This window comes from Dermacentor albipictus, chromosome 1, assembly GCF_038994185.2.
Source record: "Dermacentor albipictus isolate Rhodes 1998 colony chromosome 1, USDA_Dalb.pri_finalv2, whole genome shotgun sequence".
NCBI classification, from domain to species: Eukaryota; Metazoa; Arthropoda; class Arachnida; order Ixodida; family Ixodidae; genus Dermacentor; species Dermacentor albipictus.
In genome coordinates this window covers 177946434-177968051 of record NC_091821.1, presented here as the reverse complement: position 1 = coordinate 177968051, position 21618 = coordinate 177946434, and the positions used below count along the sequence as shown (strand labels likewise).

The 21618-nt window shown below is 47.9% G+C and overlaps 1 protein-coding gene across 4 annotated transcripts in view; it reads left to right on the top strand.

Annotated features, from left to right (window-relative positions):
• LOC139052724 (sodium-dependent noradrenaline transporter-like) overlaps positions 1-21618 on the top strand; it is a 165559-nt gene that overhangs the window by 105103 nt on the left and 38838 nt on the right. For all 4 annotated transcript variants that reach the window (XM_070529766.1, XM_070529768.1, XM_070529775.1 and 1 more), the window contains 2 exons: positions 15042-15344; positions 18053-18277. In XM_070529766.1, coding sequence (XP_070385867.1) covers positions 15042-15344; positions 18053-18277 — 528 coding nt within the window. The remainder of the gene's footprint in view (positions 1-15041; positions 15345-18052; positions 18278-21618) is intronic.

Genomic DNA, 21618 nt, shown 5'->3' with positions numbered 1-21618 from the left:
AAGAGATAACACAGCATATCCTATGGGAATGTACGGTTGTAATCCAGAGTAACGGTGATGCAGCCTCAAACAGCGACAGCCTCCGCGCGCGCTGGGAGTCTGCGTTGCTCAGCTCGGACCTACAGCACCAACTCTGGGCCGTCCAGCGAGCCGAGGAAGCTGCCAAGGGCCAACAACCCTTGGCTGAAACCTAGGCGGGGTCCAGGCCTACCCCACCAAATCGCAGGGCACTGAATAAAGTTATTTGAATGAATGAATGAATGAATGAATGAATGAATGAATGAATGAATGAAGAGATAACACCACTCCCCCCCCCCCTACTCAAAAAAGAAAGCGCACCATGAGTAAAGGTGAACTCGTGGAGGGCCCGCCTAACCAGGCATGTCTTGCACTTGCCAATGGATGGCGCTGAGTGCAACTGCTGAAGCATGCAACTGCTGCATGTGAGTATCTTCTTAACTTCTTTTGTAATGGGGCAGCCACTCTGCCTCCAATCCTAAGACCATTGTTTTGTCTCGGGATCATAACAATACATCGAAGTCTGATCACGAGTTACCAGTTTCCCAACTTGGATCATTTTATGCGAAGCATATTACGAGGGCTCAACCGAGCTCCTCAGGCGCGGCGGTGACCATGAAATCACGTGACACCGTGACGTCACGACAGAGGAGAAGTGGCTTTGGCTCAACTCTTGCAAGACGGGCTGGGTGGGAATCGAACCAGGGTCTCCGGAGTGTGGGACGGAGACGCTACCACTGAGCCACGAGTACAACGCTTCAAAGCGGTACAAAAGCGCCTCTAGTGAATGCGGTGTTGCCTTAGAAACGCGCTGTTTCTAAGGCGTGCGTCTCTTGCTCAGGCGCACATTTCGTTGCCGCGCCGAACGCTGCTTTGCTCGACGCTCACCGCGTCCAATGCGGGGCGCGTAGTCGCTGCCCTGTAGCCCATTGTCTTACACCCCTTGGCGGGTCGACGGGAACGCTGTCGCGTTCCACTCTTGAAGGCGAAGAAGTAATGCATGAGTTGTTTCTTCGTCTAGCCGAACCAAATATAGCCAAGCAACAGCAGTTCACCAGGCTAAACAGTGGTTCAACAACTAAAATAAAGGCTAGTATGCTTCGCATCCTGGGCTTAACCTTACCTAAGCCACAGCCATTTTTTAGAAAACGTTCAAAAACAGCCATCGATGTCTCCACACGTTTCCTCTTTTGCTCAGTGGTCATAAGTACTGGGATCCACCTTGCCGCAAGCTTTCTCCTTTCCAAGGCGCCGTGAATAATGGCAACGACTTTCTCAAGTAATATTCCCGGATACGTAGCAATACCTTTGGCTCATATTCGGCGATTCTCCACGATCATGTCATGTATACATGACGTTCACATTTCCAGGCACAGAGGCAGAAACAGGCCTTCTACTGAGTTTCTCACTTTCAACACCGAAATGGCCAGCTTTAAAATTGCCCACGCAACTTTTCACAGTAGCAGATGAAGGGTCACTGTGGCGCAGAGTTTGTGACATTTCATCATAGATATATGCTTCGCAAGTTTCCTTTCCATAAACGGGAACTTATTCAGTGTTCAAAAGTACAGTGTTAAAGAGCCTATAGGCTCTTTAACACTGAACTTTTCTGGAACTGCTGCCATGTTCACTTTGGACCTCAAAAACAAAAATAACCTGCAAACATAGGTGGCTGATTTGTACAGCATTAAATTGACCATTGAACCACAGCAGCGCAAATTGTCCAATACGCCCTGCAATTTAAGCTACGTAGGTCAATCTTCTCGGGGTAAGGTTCGATACGTATCAGACCTCCTCGTACTGAGGTATCTGTGTCTCATAACTGCTGTTCCCAGTAATTGACATGAGCGGATCAACTTAAATGCAACCGGACTATGACACTTTTTTTCTAATTAAGCGCTCAGATCCGTTGAATATGTGCTTGCTGCATTACGACGCAGACGCTACTTCTCTATGCCTTATTTTCGGTGGTGTTTAAAGTTGTCGACATCCGAGCGAATGTTGCCGTTGAAGTTTGTGTCGTTGTCTCAGTTCAATATTTAACATTACGGGCGTAGTGTGAAATCTCTCGATAATGGAGATTATTCAACGTTTGTGTTTTCTTGTGGAGCGCAACGCTACTTACGAACTTCTGGGTCGAGGTCGATGCACTAATAATTTATGCTCCCGTGCGCTCGCCGAGGTATATTTATATTTGAAGCAATGAAATTTGCCGCGAGGGATGCCCAGTGACGCGTACCCTTCATAGGAGGTTTTGAGGGCCACATCAAACGTGTGTGTTGGAAACGGGGTGGTACAACTGCGTCCTGTATAAGTGCGAGCCAACCGCTAAGGCAGCCTGTGAACCGACGGGAGGCTTTCTTCAGTTCTTCGCAGTGTCCCAGAAGCCTTTTGACTTATCTATTAAGCAATAATTAGTGAAATAGTTGTCCGGAACTTTGAATTATTTGTATGCAAAAACTCCTACTATAGTGAAAGTTTCGAGAATGTGCAGACTACCTAGAGAAATGATGGTAACTTGAGAGTGTATTCTTTTTATATTATTATTATTATTATTATTATTATTATTATTATTATAAATGACACAATATGAAATGCAGGCTTCTTTCAGTGCCGGCCATTCCATAATCTCAAGTACACTACTAAGAAAGGAAAAGAAAAATTAAGAGATATCAACGTAAAAATAAAAAGAGACACCCCACGCAGTAACACAAGTCGTGGAAGCTCCGTGGAAAGCGCGAGAAAAATTAAATCATGAAGGTGCGTACCGGAAGTTGGGAAGTTCACTGATCGCGGCTGTTCTGTGTTGACCTGGCAACGTTGCAACAACGGCATGTTGCCCCAACCCTGCAGCGTTCCATCAGGCTGCCAGTCGCTACCACCATGCACTTTTTTTTTTTGAGATTGACGGAAAATTTGCGTGCATCTTCTACTAACCTTTCTTGAAACGTGCGCACCATTGAACTTTGAGTCCTCTACAGCTGTATGAGTGGAACTTCTGCCAACCTGCAATGGCTAACTGACTTGTCGTTCATGTTGAATGAACTTCTGTTTTGTAATGACGATACGAAGTAATTAATTCCTGAGTTTGGCAGCATTGGTACGTTCACACTGAGGAATCCGGCGTCTACAGCGAATGGAATTCTCCTGCCGCCGAAAATCGCGTAGTTCACACTGCTTGCGGACCGCGCCGCCGGAAAGACATACAGCGCCATCTGCCCCATAAAATGCTAACCTCCAATCAAGCGCGGGATGTCCCGGATGTTCGCGCGGCTCGAAATTGCGCAGCAGTTGTCTCCGCTCGCGTCGAGTTCGTGTGTTTATGTTGCGCGTCTCCACCATTGCTTGGACAGACAATGATGAACCCCGAGCAAGAAGAGGCAGTACTGCTCGGCCTGTTGGCAAGCACCTTTCTGGCGATGCATGACGCGCAGAAGCATTCGCCGAAGAGACGGCGGCAGCGGCGTTGGTGGGTTCGCCCACCAATCTCGCGACCGATCTTGTGCCACAAGTCGTCCTTCAGCACGTTGTCTTTGTGCTTCAAGTGGCGCTTATCGTAGAGGACTGGGTGGTTGCGCACCAGTTCGATCAGCATTTCGCATGTGGATGTCGCGGCGGACTTTGATGACTGCGACGACTGCGACATGACGTGAGACTCGGCCGCCATCTTTGGAAGTTCTGTTTCGCGCTCCCCGATTGGTCAGCGCCGCGCGGCGGCGAGGCAATCCGGCGGCAGCTGCCGCAAAAATCGGTACGGGAGCGATCGGCGCGGAAGGGGCTTTTCCGGCGGATCTCGCCGCCGCCGAACTGGGTTCCGCCGAACTGGGCGCCGCTCCAGACGCCGAATGTCTCAGTGTGAACGGGGCATAAGAGAGGTTCTTGCTATTTCAGATAGTAGGCCTCACCAGCTCGCTTTTTCTTCTTCTTTTCGCCAGAGTTTGCTCAGTGCCTGTGAGAAGGACTTCGTACACACTTTGCTACTGCAACACGTCCACTGTGTGAAAACAGTGGCGCATAGCATCCGACAAACAGCCCAGCATTTTGACCCTCGAGTAGTTTTCTGCATGCATGCGTATAACTGCAGACGTTGCGCAATAGGACGAACGCCCTCGGCTTGGTGGCTTTACCAAACGAAACGTGACATATCACGGTGGGACACCAGGCGCCGAACTCGTAAAGCTTTTCGTTGGTAAGTGCTCTGTGCCATTGACCGGCCACCTGCACTAATAATACGCCCGTCATCACTATTGGCTGTCGCACACTGTTACGAACCGATGTAGCACAAGTACTGTTTTAGTAGTACGGGCCCAGTATTCCGGAATTCCAAACGTCACCATGCGTGCCTTCGGTGTATGTTACGCAAGTATAGTACAGCATACCGGTGGGCTGTCGCTGCCGGCTTGCCCACAGTCACGTGCGAGCGCAGATCTCGATCTCGCATGCGCCAACCGCGCAGCAGGGTGCCCATGCATACCTCTCCCCCCACCACCCCCCGCCACCAGCGGCTCTCAGCCAGAGGCTTGTTAAAAGGTTCCTGTTCAGTGGCGCGGCCGATGCCCGCACCGAGCGCATGTACCGCCAGCCTGCGCCGAGAATGCCCGGCCCTGCAGCCCTGCTCGCAAGCTGAACTCGCGTCCGTGCGCGCCGCAGGGCCCTGACTCCGAGGACGCTTGCGCGCTGCAGGTATGGCTTGGTCCGCACCCGCGACTCGCTAGCTCGTAACTAGTTAAGCACACGTATCGCTTAATATTGTTTGCGCACCGCGTTGTCGAGTGCGCATTCTCGCCTACCAACAAGAGGTGCTCAGGTTTCGTGCCCCCTCCCACCCGTCCACTTTTATTTGCTACTATTATTATTTCTTTTATTCAGCTTTTTCATTTGACGCATTTAAAGGAACCTTCTTCGGTGAAGTTACTACTAGCTCTTGTTTATAGACTGATTCGATCGATGAAACGCTCTGTGCTTCGCAGCGCGTGTAAATGCAGCAACAATGTTGCAAAAGCATATGCAGTGCCGGCCACACCTGCACTTCCTCTAGCGCTTATAGCAAAATGCCCATGACATTTTGCTGTATGCATCTCGGGTGCATTCCGGTTGTTTTGTTTACACCGCAGCAGCGCTGATGCTTTATGTGTGTTTTGAAAAATACTGACGCCTTCGTGATAATCGCAGGGACAGTGCTTTTACAATGTGCGTGTAACTGCTCCGTTGTTTTCTGTTGTGTCCTCTCTGTACTTCCGTTTGAATTGATCTATGTTTGTGTGCAAAGCATGTGCGAACGTTTGTCCGTAACTGCATGTCTAACGACCATCCTGTGTGGTAATCACGATGGAAGGATGTGGGCCTATTAAATAGAACTTTCATATTTTAACAAATTACTCATCTCTTCTCGCTGCCACCTCAGTGTGTCGATTCTGCGTAAAGGGGGATAAGCGCTGTTCTTAAGAATAGCTTAAAGTCTTGCCTGGACAACCTGGAGGCCTGTGTAATCACACTTCTCTTGCCTAAGGTTTATTTCCTCACTGGCCAGGGGTCGCCACTCATGTGAGCAGTGGGCGTGATAACGGCACAATCGCCGCGCCGATAACCAGTCACGTAAAAGATGACCAGGTGCTTATGCAAAAGAAGTTTCGTGAATACTGGCTCTTCTCTATGTGCGCCCTTAAACGAATCTGATATGAAGAGGTGCTGGCGCCTTGAAATAGTTACTGAAAAATAAAACAAAGTCGACATGATTTCATCACATAGAACAGGTAACGACGCAATCAAAAAGTTTCGAGACTGGCTCTTTTTTGAAGAAAGTAATTTGTTCATGTGCATTGAAACACTGCTGCCTTTGATAGTCCCCTTGGGCAGCCATACAGCCCTTCTAGCGTTCCGACCCCTTTGAGAATATGTCCTGGGCGTTTTCTTTCCGGAAGGAGTCGAGCACCCTTCTGTGATTGGGGCTTGACTTAAGCAAGCGTGTCAAAATGACGACTTTCGACTTGAATATGTAATTTGGGGAAGAAAGACAAATAAGCGGAAGCGAATGCTTACGAATGACCTGTCTTTCACGTCGAGGAACATCACTTGAAACGAAACTTAGATGCACAGGTGAGACCCTGAGACGAAGCAACAGTCGTCGCAGTTGAAAAGCCCAACGTATTCGTGACCGAAAAGAGGCTGGGCATGTCCGCCGCTCCGCAAAGTGCATGCTCATCATGTTTTTCGGCAATCGCGGTATTGCCTATGAGCAATTCGTCCCCAATGGCCAAACTTTGAGCAGCGAGTTTTACAGCCACGTTTTTGGGCTGCCGAGGGAAACCGTTTGGAGGAAACGGCCTTATCTGGGGCTCTTTACGGCGACAATGCACCCTGTCGCAGATTCCGCGCACGCAAGTTTCTCGCTGGAAAGAACGTATTTGCGGCCCTATTAGTGGGATTCGGCTCCCGCCGATTTCAGTATTTTCCCAAAATTTAAAACTCCGCTCAAGAGTCGCCATTTTGGCGCGATTGCCTCCATCAAGCTCGAATCACAGAAGCGTGCACGACTCCTCCCGTAAAGAAGACATCCAGGACATATTTGCAAAGGGGGCAAGAACTCGGGGGGCACTGTATTTCGGCGCAAGCGGACTATTTACAAAGGAGACAGTGTTCGAATGGGCATAATAAATTACTTTCTTGAAAACAGAGCCAGACTCGAAACTTTTTTGACTGCACAATATACAAAAAGAAGACAAGCTTTGTTGTAATGTATAGAAAGAACACATTGTACGAAACAAAACGATAAGAAAGCATGCCATACGTATAACAATATTACAGCCATAGAAGAAGATAAATGGAAAGTACGAACGGATGCGGTAAAACTAAGAAACGAAGATTGCGGTCGACATGTAGGCACAGTGATCACCCCAGTTATAGAATTTTTCGTGCACCACCCTGAGTCACACAGTCAGATTAATTTCTGGCTTGTTCACAGCACAGATCGCAGCTGATTGCAGAAGGACTGTAATGAACCATCGAAGACACGAACATGTTTCGGAATTGTGAGTGTATGCTTTCTGAATACATTCTATAAGATCTTTAACATACGTATGACTACTTGTTGCTGGGCTAATTGATTCATTCTTACTATGGTGGAAAAGACGCGAAACCATTTGAAGAAACGACCGGACAGGAGAGAGCGTCTTCTTCATATCGTTTCGCGTCTTTTACACCACAGCTAGTATAAACAATCTAACCTAGTATCAAGTACGTATACCGATGCGTTATATTTCCTCTATAGTGCGCTCTCCTTTTGTTCTTACTGGAGCTTCATGACGTGGTGTAAAAAGGCCGATGCCCGCTCTTCTAATCTCATATAATAATAATAATAATAATAATAATAATAATAATAATAATAATAATAATAATAATAATAATAATAATAATAATAATAATAATAATAATAATAATAATAATAATAATAATAATAATAATAATAATAATCACATACGACCACTGCTGGGAATTTGTAGCTTTGACTTTATGGTATAACGAGCAAGAGGTCTAGGGTATGAATCCCGGTCGCGGCAACCACATGGCATTCCAATGGGAGCGGAATGCAAACGCTTTGGTGGATAGAGAGGGCTTCAGGACCAATTATCCTGGATCCCTCCACTCGGACTCCAATAATAGCCCCCTGACTGCCTCGGGATGTAAGGCCCAAATTAGGCCTCATTTTCACCATAACCTTGTTGCCGTTGTGGCTGGAAGATCTTGCCACATAAACGATTGGGAATGTACAGAAGGCACGTTAAAGAACCCCAGGTGGTCAAAATTTCCGGAGTCCTCCACTACGGCGTGCCTCATAATCAGAAAGTGGTTTTGGCACGCAAAACCCCAAATATTATATTATAATGTACAGAAGAGAGTCATGCCTGAGATGTCTTCACGAATCGCGTCATCTGCACCTGAAGCAAGAAAGCAAGTATCGAATGCTTGGCCATGGCAATATTATGATTTCATTTCAATTCTTTTTTTTTCCTGTTCGAACTTCGTCAATGATCTGAGGGGTGCTCCTCCTACATTTTATATCCCCATTACTACCCGGCCATTAACACTTACTGATAAGAAAGCCGTGAAATGGAGCAAAAGGCATCCTTACATTACTCTGGCCCTTAACTCGCTTTTGTCAAGCACGACAAAACCACATTCTTACTCTTGGGACACGACCCGGGTAGCAACACGCTTGCCGTTGCTATTAGAGCAAAAGGGAGTTAACTTTGAAATAAAAAAAACGAAATACCGATAACTGCACTCCTACATGCGAACACGCCCTCATCAGGCAGGTAATCCGTAATGAATCTTATGTAATCCTCTTATTCCAAGCCGTATAGGGATTTACATGAACGCGCTCGAACGTGCTAGCCCTTTAATCCTCCATCGAATCCACCGTGAATATCTTCAGCGCGGGGGAAATGAAACTGGGTCAATGGGACGTTGACGCTTCGGAGCTTTTTCTCAGCTGACAGCGCCCTGAACTTGAATACCTTAGCGGGACAGAAAATAATAGAGCCTCGGTGATTCTTGTGTGTTTGGCGCAACCTTTCCTACACCACAACTTTTTCTACGCAAGAACTGTACAGTTGCTCTACGGAGCTGGTTCTGACAAAGTTGTTACGTCAGTCTATATTGCGCGCAGTTCTTGAAGTGCGAAACACCTGCATCCAAATTTCCAGTTGAGAGACTCCCTTCTTTACGTTTCGCCTGTCAGATTCCGCCATTATGCCTCGTCTCATTGGCCCCAACATGTAGAAATCCAACAGCGTTGCTGCGAACAGGGCTCCCCATGGGTGGTCTTCTCAAACGGTCATTGTCGGGGAGGAACATTTGAATTTGTTTAACCAGCGGCAATAGGCTGGGAACCGTATGATGACGACGCTTCTCACCTAACTGTCAACAATACCGCACACGTTGTGCCTGAGCTTCGCGCTAAAGAGAAGGAACCGTCGGATGTGTTCCATCGAAAATATGATTCCTGCACTGCCCTAAAATGCTAACCCTGTCATCGCCAGTCGCAAGATACTTGTAACCGATACTTCCAAATCCACCGGAAGTGGTCCATTATCGTGATTCAAATCTCTGCTAGTTGGATCTCACGTCGGCCGGTTTTGCCAGCATGTTTTGACAATAAAAACATGGAAAGCGTGCCGCTGACTGACAGCTTAACATTACTAACTTGATTTAAAAATTAATGGGTATAAGGGCGCCGAATAGCGGTGGCGTGTAGTATACCTGAGATGCCACAAGTGTATACGCTTTACAAGTATCTGTTCGTTTCCTTGTGGTTTGAATGGACAGCGCTGAACTACACCAAGAACGAGGCAGAGCAAAACACACGGCGACCGCCTTGTCCCGGCTATCTGTTCTCCAGCTTCCTTTTCCTCCTATCCTGCAGAACGTGCATTGTGTTACTATATCCTCTAGTTATACGCTATATAGTGAACCACAAGACAAGCAGATACACGATCTCAGTACATAAAACAAATATGCATCTATCATACTCATTCAGTGGGATAATACTTAGCAGACATTGGCTTATACTATTATCTGCCAGGGCCTCGTTTATACCGGTGCAACTTGGAAAGCGCGCCCGCTAGCCAGACATTCTGATCGTCCTGAATACGTGACAGGTGAGCACTACCTACAACATTGCACGGTATCCTTTACTGAATCATAGTTTCTGGGGTGCCTCGTTGCGACGAGTGCTTGCTTACAGATGCGGTTGATGAGCACCGTTGCAGTAACATTGTTATGCAGGAACGGCGGCCAATGTACGTTAGTGGAGTAATTTGCGCGCTCCCATGCAGTTTTGTACGTGTAATAGGGAAGTTTAGAAAGTCGTGGCCAGAAGAAGCTTAGCAATACCCTAAAACAACGTCAGCGACATTCTGCGCGCGCGCCAAATTTGTAGGCGTTACAGAAAGAAAAGTAACTTATTACAATTACAAAATTATTTAATTCAAAAATGTAATTGATTGCTGTTGCCAATTGCTGCCCCACGAAAGTAACTGAGGAGTTACACATAGTAATCGATTACTTCTACGTTACTTCTCGCACCAATTTTATTAGAATTGCATGGATGCAGTAATAGAACGAACTGGCCTGGCACTTTGAGTGCGGCCTCTACAACCATCATACATTGCTTATCTGCCATAACAATTGCTCTTAAAAAATTTCGCCGATAATCGTCGCTCTTTCTTTGTCGTGAAGACATCAGCAGCGACACTGAAAACTGAAAAAGAGCTTTGCCATTTCGCTCGATCTACACGCTGCGGGCGGTGTTGAAACTTATACGTATCTAGCACGCAAGGTTATGGTTTCTCAGCATCTGGGCCCTAGTTCTATGAGGCGCAGCGCTTCATTGTTGCTGGAACTTGGAGAAGACGCTTCTGGTTGTGGCAGTGAAAAGCTAAAAAGTCGTTCATACGTCCTTATTGGCCTTTGCTATGGGGACATACCGGCCACTCTTCAATTAATCCGCCAATATCTGTGGGAGCGTTAAGCTGAGGAAACCAATACTGAGCCTCCGGGTTCGCCTGTCTGAACTTTCGCATTCGCGAGGCTGCTGAATGGCATGATCAAGGGCATTCTACTGCAGTTTTCTCTAAATCCTGGGCCCGAATTCACGAAACATTCTTACGCTAAAATTGTTCATAAGATAAAATTTCAGCCAATCCAGATGCAAGGCATATTATTAGTGAAGTCGGCCGGCGAATGGCAAGGAGCCCTTACGAAAGCAGTCCTGGGGCCGAATTGCGTCGTTTGCTATAGTTTGTCCCGTCAATAAAGTAACCGGTTACATGTAATTGGTTGCTGAAAAAAGTTTTTGAGAGAGTGTTACCGAGTAAACAAAGTATTTGTTAAATTACAAAATTACCGAGAAATGTAATTGAGTACAAGTAATCAATTGCATGTTACTCGCTACGTACAAGTCTGGCGTGCGCTCAACCCGTACTCTACTTGGCTTCTTTTATGTGCGGCGTCACGGAACCCTTCGCTTAGTATCAGCCCCCTAAAAGACCACTGTAATACTACACCGGATCTTTGGGGTATACTGGGGACATTGCATATTATTAGGTATCAGTGATTCATGAAGACTACGCACCGGCCTTCCTCCGCATAGAAGAAGGACAATCAGAAAGAACGACGAAGGAAACACGAAATACTACAGTTCAATAGTTACATCCATGCAAAGAAACAGACAACGAAGCCGGAGAAAGCACAGATGAAATTATTCCTTATGCCTAATAGAAATGGTAGCAATAATAAAGGGAAGTACACGAAAAGAGAACTTCCCGCCAGTGGGAACTGGACCCGCATCTTGCACATTACGCGTGCGGTGCTTTACCATTTAAGGACAGCGGTGCCATCCCCCCGCCGACTTGGCTATTTGCACATGTGCACAAAATTAGCCCTGGCAGTGTTAGCCACCGCCCCTTACGGCAAAAGCGGCAGATGTGAGACATCCTTTCAACCGCAAGAGTCACGTAGTGCATCAGCTAAGGACCAGGCCAATAAAGAACCGCACGTGTAATGCGGAAGATGTGGGTTCGGCTCCTACCTACGGCAAGTTGTTTCTTTTCGTTCACTTCCATTTCCCATTACTCAAATTTGCCTACATTTCTGTTATGCAAGACAAATCATTTCTGTTATGCTTTCCCTGGCCTTGTCATCTCTTTCTTCGTACGGTATTTGGTGACCAACAAAATATCGAGCGCCTCGAATTGACTTATTCTTCTCCCTTAGTCCCAAGAGCCGGTGATAACAACGCATGCGACGCCCACTTGTGGTGCTGCTCGTAGATGAAATGGTGCTTCTTTCGCGGCTCTTTGACTAAACCCGTTCGGCCAGCGCTGCTATCTATAGCGAAATCGCGATGTGCGCTCCGGTGTTATAGATTTATACCATAACGCAGGGTAAAATAATAATGTCACGCTTTCCGGCCCACGGGAGCTTGCCACCTGCCGGTCAGATTGGCGCCCACTTTATTTTCTGGACGCACGTTCTGGAAAACTATTGATTTCTGGTCAGCCCCCGGACCAGCGCGGCCAATCGGCACCGGCGCCCCAAGGCCGCTCGCTCGTTAGCATTTCCCCGACGAGTGTCATATTTCTTGGCCCCCGCGGCTCCCGAAGAGGCGCTCAAATAATCGCCGGCGCCGCACAGAGCGAAAGACAATCAAGGGGGAACAACCTGCGGGATCACAGCTGGAGCGCTCTCGCTGACCAAGATTTAGGGCGCCAGGCGTAGAAGCGCTGGACTCTCTTCGGATCATTATCTGCCGACAACGATTACGGCACTCCGTAAACGATGCATAAGGGCCCCGAAAAATCTCAATCCTCCTCTCTACGGTTTCGTTCTCTTTGTTTCTCTCTGTTCTCTTCCCGTGTCTCTCCGCAGAAGCACCGCTCCTGCGGCAATGTGTCCGCCCTCCCTCCCTCCCCCCCTCCCCTCCTTTCCCTTTCGCTATATATCGTCCTCTTTGTTACGCTTCTGTTCGCAGGAGCTTATTTCCAACATTTTCCGTCACTCCGTGCGCGCTTCTTTTGCTCTTGTGTTTTTCGGGCTCTAAGCGCATTTTGACGGCTCTTCTTTCGTCCTCGCCCGCTTTTGCTTTGCCTTCTTGTTATGCCTCGAAAAACCAATGTCCAATTTGCACGGAAGCTCTGCCACGCGATTCGCAAATGACGCAAAACGCCCATTTATTACCGCCCGGCTGGACGCCGTTTTCAGCCATTTATTCAGCCGTGTATGTACACGTGTCTGCGGCATGGTATGCTCATCATGGCGCCGCCATACGTTTTGCCGCATATGCATTTGGTATATACGTTTCGCGGCGGGTTGCATGCAGACATCACAGACCGAGACGATGACTGCCTGTGTTGTGATACATTCATGAGGATTAAGGGAGAAGATTGAAAAGTGGGAGAGAGAGGCTCTGCACATGACATCCGATGAGGCATTTCCTAGAAAAATTGGTATCAGCTACGCCATCGCAGTTTTCGGACAACAGCGAATAAACTGTTTCCTCGTTGTGCAGTGATGTCGTTTATTGCCAGTATTTCTTTCCACGCTCTTTTCAATGAACGCACTTCATTGTGTGTTTTTTTTTCTATGACACATTAATTTTGTTATCTCATTCACTACTTTGTAACTCTCAAATAATTACAGTTATTCGGAAACAGCGGTGTAAAGATTTACGAGACACCCGGTAAAAACCCGAGCATGAACGAGAATGGTCTTCGTGTTCGCGTTCCTATTGTGTGTCGCGTAAACCTCTGAAGCGCTGTATCCAAGTAATGCTAGTCCCGACGAAAACTTTACCAATTACTGTCGCAGTTTTTATGGGCGACAGAATTGGACAAGTGGCTGTAGCCTGAACAGATGTTTATAGTGCTGCAAGTGCTACTGTGGTGTGCGGTGACGCTATGCGGTGACAGTGACCGACTGTGATTGTATGTCTATGCTTCTTTCTCTCTTTATCTCTATTTTGCTATCACTTTACCTCCCCCTGTCTCCCCAGCGTAGGGTAGCAAACCGGATCTTCCCATCTAGTTAACCTCCCTGCTTTTCCCATTTCTTCTGTCTCTCTCTCTCTCTCTTAGTACAGCACTTGCAGAACTGTTATGCGGGGGTTCTGTGAATTTATTCAGTGGAGGCATGTTGCCGAATTTAATGTTACTTCACAAAAGGAACCTCTTCTGTGAGGTGTTTGTCATGGGTTTAATTGCGGCTTACAAATCGCTCTTTGCAAATATAGCCTTAATGACTTGTGTAATCCCCCTGGTGCCTAATCATTCAGGTTGGCCAGATTAAGATTAACAGGGCTGACTAATTCCGGCAGGCGTCCGTGTGTTAATGGGTATAGTACAACGTCTCAATTTACGGCAGTATGTTTATTGAGCGAAGATTATGTCCCAAAAAGCTTGGTATGTAAGTACGCCATGGTGCCTCGATTTAGGACTATGTGCGAGACACCTCAGTCCGCTTGCGTATGTAAACAGCCTTGATTCGCGTGTTGCAGGCCAGACGCAGTCTATAAGTGGCGTCTCCGTTAGAAGCGATTATCAACCACTCGATGAACAGAATGTACGAAAACAAAAGCTGGTGAGAGTTTTCATCGAATAGCTTTCGTAGTTGGTGCCAACCCGCCGTGGTTGCTCAGTGGCTATGGTGTTGGGCTGCTGAGCACGAGGTCGCGGGATCGAATCCCGGCCGCGGCGGCCGCATTTCGATGGGGGCGAAATGCAAAAACACCCGTGTACTCAGATTTAGGAAGGGGAGGAGGGAAAGAGATAAGAAGAAGGCAGGGAGGTTAACCAGAATCACGTCCGGTTGGCTACCCTACACCGGGGAAATGGGAAAGGGGGAACAAAGATAACAGGGAGAGAGAGGAGGGAAGGAAAGAAGGAAATTGCAGTGAGTTCGCTGACGTGTATGGCCTTACAGAAATTGAATTAATAGTCACAGATGGTTGCACAAACCCGTTGTCCTTAAGAAGCATTTAGGTGCACGTTAAAGAACCCCAGGTGGTCGAAACTTCCGGAGTCCTCCCCTACGGCGTGCCTCATAATCAGAAAGTGGTTTTGGCACGTTAAACCCCATAATTTTTTTAGTTGGTGCCATATATGTGCATGAGGCAAACCTTTCGTACGTGTTGATTAAGATATCCTGAGGTCTGTTGACTAAACTTTGCAAATAAAGGTAAAAAATTCTCACGTCGTGACGACATCGAAAGCAAGTCCGGCACCGAAATACAGCACCATCTACCATCGTAATGGGAAGGCCTGTGCAGTAAGACGGCAGCACACAGGGAAAGGACCAGGTATGCAAAAAGCTCAAATTGCAACTATTGCATTGAACAGTACAGTGCAGCTCTTTCGTGCGCGGCAATTTTATTTCGTTCTTGCGTGTTATGGAGCACTCGCGTCCCCCATTGTTTAGTGTAAGGCAGCCTTTCGCACCCGAGATTTCGAAGAGGGCTCCTTGCTTCGCAGCTTGGTGGGTCTCCGGACAGCGGTGGTGCCGAGCGGCGCCCATTGAGCGGGAGCCACCCACGATGCCGGCCAACAACAGCGTGGCGGCCGCCAAGCCGCAGCCGGCCGCCGAGCCGCTGCTGCCGGCCGCAGACGAGGCCAGCCCGCGGTCGCCGCAGCACCGGAGCAGCCCCGGGACGCGCTCGCCGGCGCCGTCTAAGGACAGCCCCGTGTTCTTCGAGAAGAACAAAGTGCGCAAGCTGCGCCACTCGGCCATCCGGGACGACGGATACTGTTCCTCGACCAGCACGCCCCTGTCCTCAGGTGAGCCACGGTTCATTGCGGGGCGAGTGGGCACGAGCGTGGTAGCAGTGCCCGTACTCCCATGGCCTTTCTTTCGTGAGCGCTGTTTGCCTTTGGCCGCGACCGCATTCTATAATACTAAGTCCAAGATCACGATTGACTCACAGTTTCTGTCACGAACACTTCTAGTGCAAACACTTCTTTCTAAGCACGTGTCCAGTTCTGCAAGGCGTTGCTATGAGCAGACCTCATGAAACATCACTTTTTGGCACCAGGAAGATTTCTTATCACAAACAACTCTTGCTTGTGTGAAGCACACCTACAAATCACATAATTAGTCTGCTTGGCTGCCAGAGAATGGTAGATGGACGAGTGGGCAAATTCACAAAGGTTTTTGTTATTAAGGACTTCTGATTGGTCGGCGGCCTTCGCTAAAAATATGTTCGCTGTAACTATTGGACTGTTTTGTTCTTACGAGCTTTATTAGCGTATAGGACAACAGTAGAGAGAGAAACTAAGAGGCAAATGTAGGGAGGTTAACAGAGGGCGTTCCCGGTTGGCTACCCTACACTTGGGGAGGAGGAGGTAGGAACAAATAGGGAGAGAAAATAAAATAATAGTAAGTCATCCACAGTCAGTCGCAGAGGACTCTCCACTCGATGTCGCCAAGCGCAGAAAGGCTTTTGTGGCCTTTTGCATGCAAGCATGCGTAAGCCATGGTCGAAGGAACTTTTCTTCTGAGAGCGCTCTATTATCTAGCAGGTTAAATCTCGCTTGTAAGGTACGCCGTTGTGTGTCCGAGGATGGGCAGTGACACATAAGGTGCTCTAGAGTCTCATCGTACCCGCATAAACTGCACGACGCACTGTTGGCCATTCCTATCAGCAATGAATAGCACTTTGTAAATGCGTCGCCCAACCGGATGAGACACATTCACAGCAAGTTCTTACTAGCGTGAATACTTTCTACGAATACGGGCCGAAGCCTCATGTTGACTAAAAATCTGTTACGATATAATTGCCTTTTTTTCTTGTATCTTTTCTCGCTTGGGTTGCCACGCGGCATAACTGCTGTATAAAGTTAAATAAAAGCGTGCAGGCCTGCATGGCGTAAATGTTTGTAAGAGCAAATGCTAGCCAATCCTGATGCTGGATAATAATAAAATAAAGTGAAAGTGGCCAGCAAATGGCAACCAGCACATACGAACGACACGTTTTGTGAATTCAGCCAGAGGGACCACGCCGTCGGGCGGAGGGGCCGAAGGCACCAAGCCTCTCGGGCCGAATTCACGTAGTTTTTTTTCGTAGGTGTGTTTTTCTACTGACCGTCCTTCTTCGCTAATGATATGTCCAGCATCAGGATTGGCTGGAATTCGCTCTTACGGACAATTATAGCGTAAATGTTTTTTTCGAGAATACGTGTACTCCTTCGTAGGCGCTCTTTGCCGTCGACTGGCCACCTTCGCTAATGCCTCGAGTGGCCAGTCGCGCGGCCATTTGGCGTGTATTCGCTGGCTCCTTTCACCCTCGGAAAAACACCTTTATGTAGCCCGTATTGAGCAACAGAAAGCTGCCACGAGACAGTGCAGGCACTCTTGAAATTTTTACGATCGAGTGGCTTATCAGGGAAACTGTAATTCTCATGGACGTTCACGACCTTACCTACATTTTTTTCCCCTTAGTTTGCCTTTTATCTCCGCTGTACTTTTCCATCTCTCATTTGTCCTTGCCCATCCGCCAGTGCAGGGTAGAAACCAGAACCAAAACCATCCGGTTAACCTCCCTGCCTTTCCCATCCCGTTTGTCTCTCTCTCTTCGTGTCAGGAGTTTTTCATGTTGCTCTAGAATTTCCTCATTGACGCTTTTCATCTAATTATATTATTTGAGAAGGCAACTAATTAATGAAGACTAATTATCCAATTAGGCGGAATGCAATACATAATCTGAGTATCTGCGAGCGACGGCAAACAACGTTTCCTTGGTTCTGTCCAGATACGTGGCATTTGCATATTTTTAAATCTTCGTACATGATAGTTGGGACATCCTTTACATTCATTTTTTTGTGAAAATGGGCCGAGATTGTTTCGTTCAGGGGGCACTGTTCGGTGGTACAGCAACAAATACCTGTTCAACGGTTGCGGAAACATTGACGGACACCTACTGCTCAGGTGGAAGGCTAGTAAACGAAGGGCGTGTGAGTGGGGACACGTGCCGGGTAGCATGATTTGTGTCCTGTCCTTCAACTAAGGCCAATCCACTGGCCTTAGACAGTCGACTGTACAGTCCCTCCTCTCACTAAAAATCAACGCTGTTCCTGTACATTTTGTTCTATTAAGCAATATAATTTGTAAGACTTTGCCGAATGGACTACAATTCGGGTGAAATTGGTCACAGGAGCAGTTTGATGGACCAATATTTGAAGCGTAGCAGGCAAAACTCTAACGTCAGCAAATTTTACTAGAATGTCAATGCGGAACAAAATCACCGAGGATCGAGCTCACGAAAAATATACCGTTTAAAGCAACGACTTGCGGTAGGAAGTCGTCGCCTCTTACCACACGTTCGCAGCAGCTGGACCGGACGTTGGAGGATTCGCCAGAGGTGGCGTGTTCGCAGACAGTCAGCATCAATGCCGCCGCATTTTCCCCGCGCCTTAAGAGCGAGAAGTCACGCTTCAAAGACGTGCGCCCGCAGCGGGACATGAATGATGGCGCACGTGGGCATACGCAGAGTACGTGGACCACCTGAGCGCCACCGAAGGTCAGACGGCTGTGATTCTGGCCGACGGTGTGGCTTCGACTGTGCCTGTGGCCGGCGAGCCGCCCGATGCCAAGGCGGCCGGGGAGCGCCCCACGTGGAAGAGCAAAGCCGACTTCCTGCTCTCCATCATTGGCTTCGCCGTCGACCTGGCCAATGTCTGGAGGTTTCCCTACCTCTGCTACAGAAACGGCGGAGGTGAGAGCACCCACTCGTCGGCCATTTTCTTCGCAAAGCGAGAAGGAAGTGAACGGTGCGAGCACGCGCAGCGCCGTTTCTCGCTTGTTGTGTGGCGTTGTTGTGCGCGCGGGCTTGTTTCTTCGTTGGGCCGACACAATGTACCCATTCTATTCCAACGCTAATCATTTTCGCACTTCGTAAACGGTACGAGCGGCGCCCCGCCAACGTTGTTGTCTGCGATCGGTCGTTCGTGAACGGCAGATGATACAAAAAATTAGACTCGACGGAAAAGAATGCTCACGTTATACCGGCCCTTCTTTTAATTGAGGATGTACAAATTCGTCCAACCAGCAACCATGACATTGCTTCATCGATGAACAACTGCTTGTCTTAACATAACTCGGCACTTAGTAAGCTACTGCGAATGAACGAGAACAACTCATGAATGGTACTGCCAGGAATGCTCCGCACAAGATCGTGCATGGTGTCATGGCCCATTACGCAGAGCGTGACTTTCTTGTCTCTGTAGTTTTTATTGTGCTAAGTTACTAGTTAAACTAGAGCTGTCGTTTTCGCTTACTTTAAGAAGCCATTGCCTTAAGTAGGAAAAGAAAGCGTTGGCTTGGCAATGGTCCTGAAGGAGAAAGTCTCTTGTAATACGTACATATTGATCGAATCACACACAGCATGAATGCTGTTACGCTTAATTTACTCGCTAAATTAGCTTCCTTTTGTGTATAGGACATTGCATATGGCATTGAGCAAAGTATGGGCCAGCCGAATCAGGGCCCAGGGCCGAGAATAACAGGCTATAATCTAGTACACTTCTCAAAAATTGATACGCGGATAGAAGCGAAAGTTTTTTACGCGTAATTACATGAAATTGTGACGTTTAATTCGCTCATTAGCTAGCTTTCAACCAATCATACTTGAAAACTTCATGAAGTAATCCAAGTGTACGCTCCGGAGTCTGAATTAAGCCGTTGTTACAAGTACAAGTGAAACTTGTAGTGAAACTTGTATTATCGAAATTGTTCTCCCTTTAATTTATGACCACTGTGCCTGAGCAAGACCAAAGGAGCAAAAAACTATAGCGTTATTAGAATATACACCGCCTATACTCAAACAGAGCTGTGCTTTTAAGTAACTGAGCATTACTCTATTACCACCGTGGCCGTTACCCTGCGCTGTCGTTATCTGTACAACACGAGACCGAAGTTCCATACCAGAGTATACATATATCACCCACCAAACATTGGCGTTAGAGCACCACGCATTGCAGCAACTACTGCATCTCATGAAAAAAAGAAAAATGCCGAATAAAGCGGTGACCCTCTTGCTTCGGAAGCGAGATTTCAACACTCCAGAGTTCCACCTGAATGGAACGTAGTTGAAGACTTAGAAAACAAGGTGTATTCACATACTATGTTGAGAAACAAAATCGAGACTTCGGACATGACATGTCAGGTGCGCCATAAATATAGTGATTGCGAGAACTAGATGTCAGAAGAGATAACAGTATGATGTTATAGTATTGATAACTTGCGCCCAATAGCTAACTCTTGAACGCTGAGCAAAAGCGCCGCAAGTGGAGGGCTTCGAAATAATTCCCGCAGCACTAGATTATTTTCAAGTGCATCAAAATGACGGTACTGTAGCAGTTTTGCAGCTCTTACGCAAATTCGATTTCTACGGTGTGGTACCACTCGTGCGACCTCCAGTTTAGCACCAGGACGCCCTTAAACTCGCTAGGCCGCCGAAAAAAAAGAAAACTCAGATTCACTAAAAAATTGGAAAGCGAACTCCATGCAGCATAGCTCATCGGCTACTGTGGTTCAGTCATGTAACCTGACAAATTCGCAGTCGTAGCAGATAGCCTTAAGCCGCGTTCAGACTACGTGCGCTTCATACGGACCGTTCGCACGGATTGTAAGCCTAAACACATAAAGCGCAACTAGTTTGTTCAGACTGTTGTCGCATTGAGCGGAAAGCGCGCAACATTTTCAACCAGTCTGAGCGTTAATGTTGGAGTAGCCGCTACTTTTACGACAGGCACAGATACGATTTCTACGATGCCACCAATGCGCGGAGCAGTTTCGGTTTGCATCTACCCGTCACCGGCCTTCCGCGCTCCTCAGATACCTCGACTAGAAAACCGGCGCGCCGGCGACGTCCCCTGACCCTGCTGCGCAGTCGCTTGTGGTTCTGCTAGTACCTCTGCTAACGCTCGTTTGCTAATCGGCGCCGTATTGAAAACTTCGTCTCCCAGTTGTCCGGTAGCGCCGATGGGCCGCTCAAAAAAGCGTATCTAACCGAAGTACTGAATGTGGACAACAGGCGATTTTTAGCGATGTATAACACAAGTTCCAGCAGTTACGTTAAATAGGACAATTAAGATATTTATGACAGATGCGACTGTAGTCTGAACACGGCTTTAAACGTGAAGCGCGTTCAGCAAGCGGGTCTCTCGCGAGTCAAAACAAAAAGGTCTCTTCTGGCTGCCGATTTGTTAGGGCTCGGCAGGAGGAAAAGCGGATCGGTTGTTGCACCGCAACGCTTGCCAAAGGCTACGATGGATGCGCGCGATGCAAATTTCCGCGCGGTGTGTGCACGCATTCACTATTACCCATGAAGGGAAGCGCACTTTGCAGAATCGCGGACGCGCGCCGCGCAGCACGTTTACAGACGCGCCGCTCGGCGCCCCAGATCCATAAACAGCAGTGGAGCGAGCTTGGCTGTTTCAAAAGGACGAAATGGTAGGAAATTTGCAGCCACTTAACACCAGGTGCCACCGATGCGGCCTCGCGACCCGGACTGATTTTCACACGAATGACGCGCTACACAATGCGCACCTTCGAGTGAAGCTCTATACCTATCAATTATAATGTAAAACTCAGCATCGTTGCCCTCGTTGCGACAGACCGACAAACGTCGGCGTTCTTTTGAGCCCAGGCCTGATGTGATTGGGACAATGCACACGCTCTAAAGGTTGTGACATTTTACGCCCTAAAGAGGCACGCGCGAAATCGGCGTGCTCTGTAAAGAGAAAAATAATGGTTCAAAGGGGAGAGATGCTCTTTTTGTGGGCTGCCTTCTCCGGGTCGTTGAATAAAACGAAAGCTTCTCTAAAAAGGAACATGCCACCGGGCTAGGCTAACCTCTGGGACGCGTTTTCATTCCGTTCTGATAGGCAGAGCCGGCCAGAGTCGAGGTTCACGCGATTTGTGCACTTACTCCCACATGCCTTCACTGGATTCGAGGTTAAACAAGCTCATGCGCGTGCAAACGTACGGAATACAGACGCGACGAACCTAATTTGAATTTTAGAGTGTCCTTTCAGCCTTTTCAGTTCATGGCTA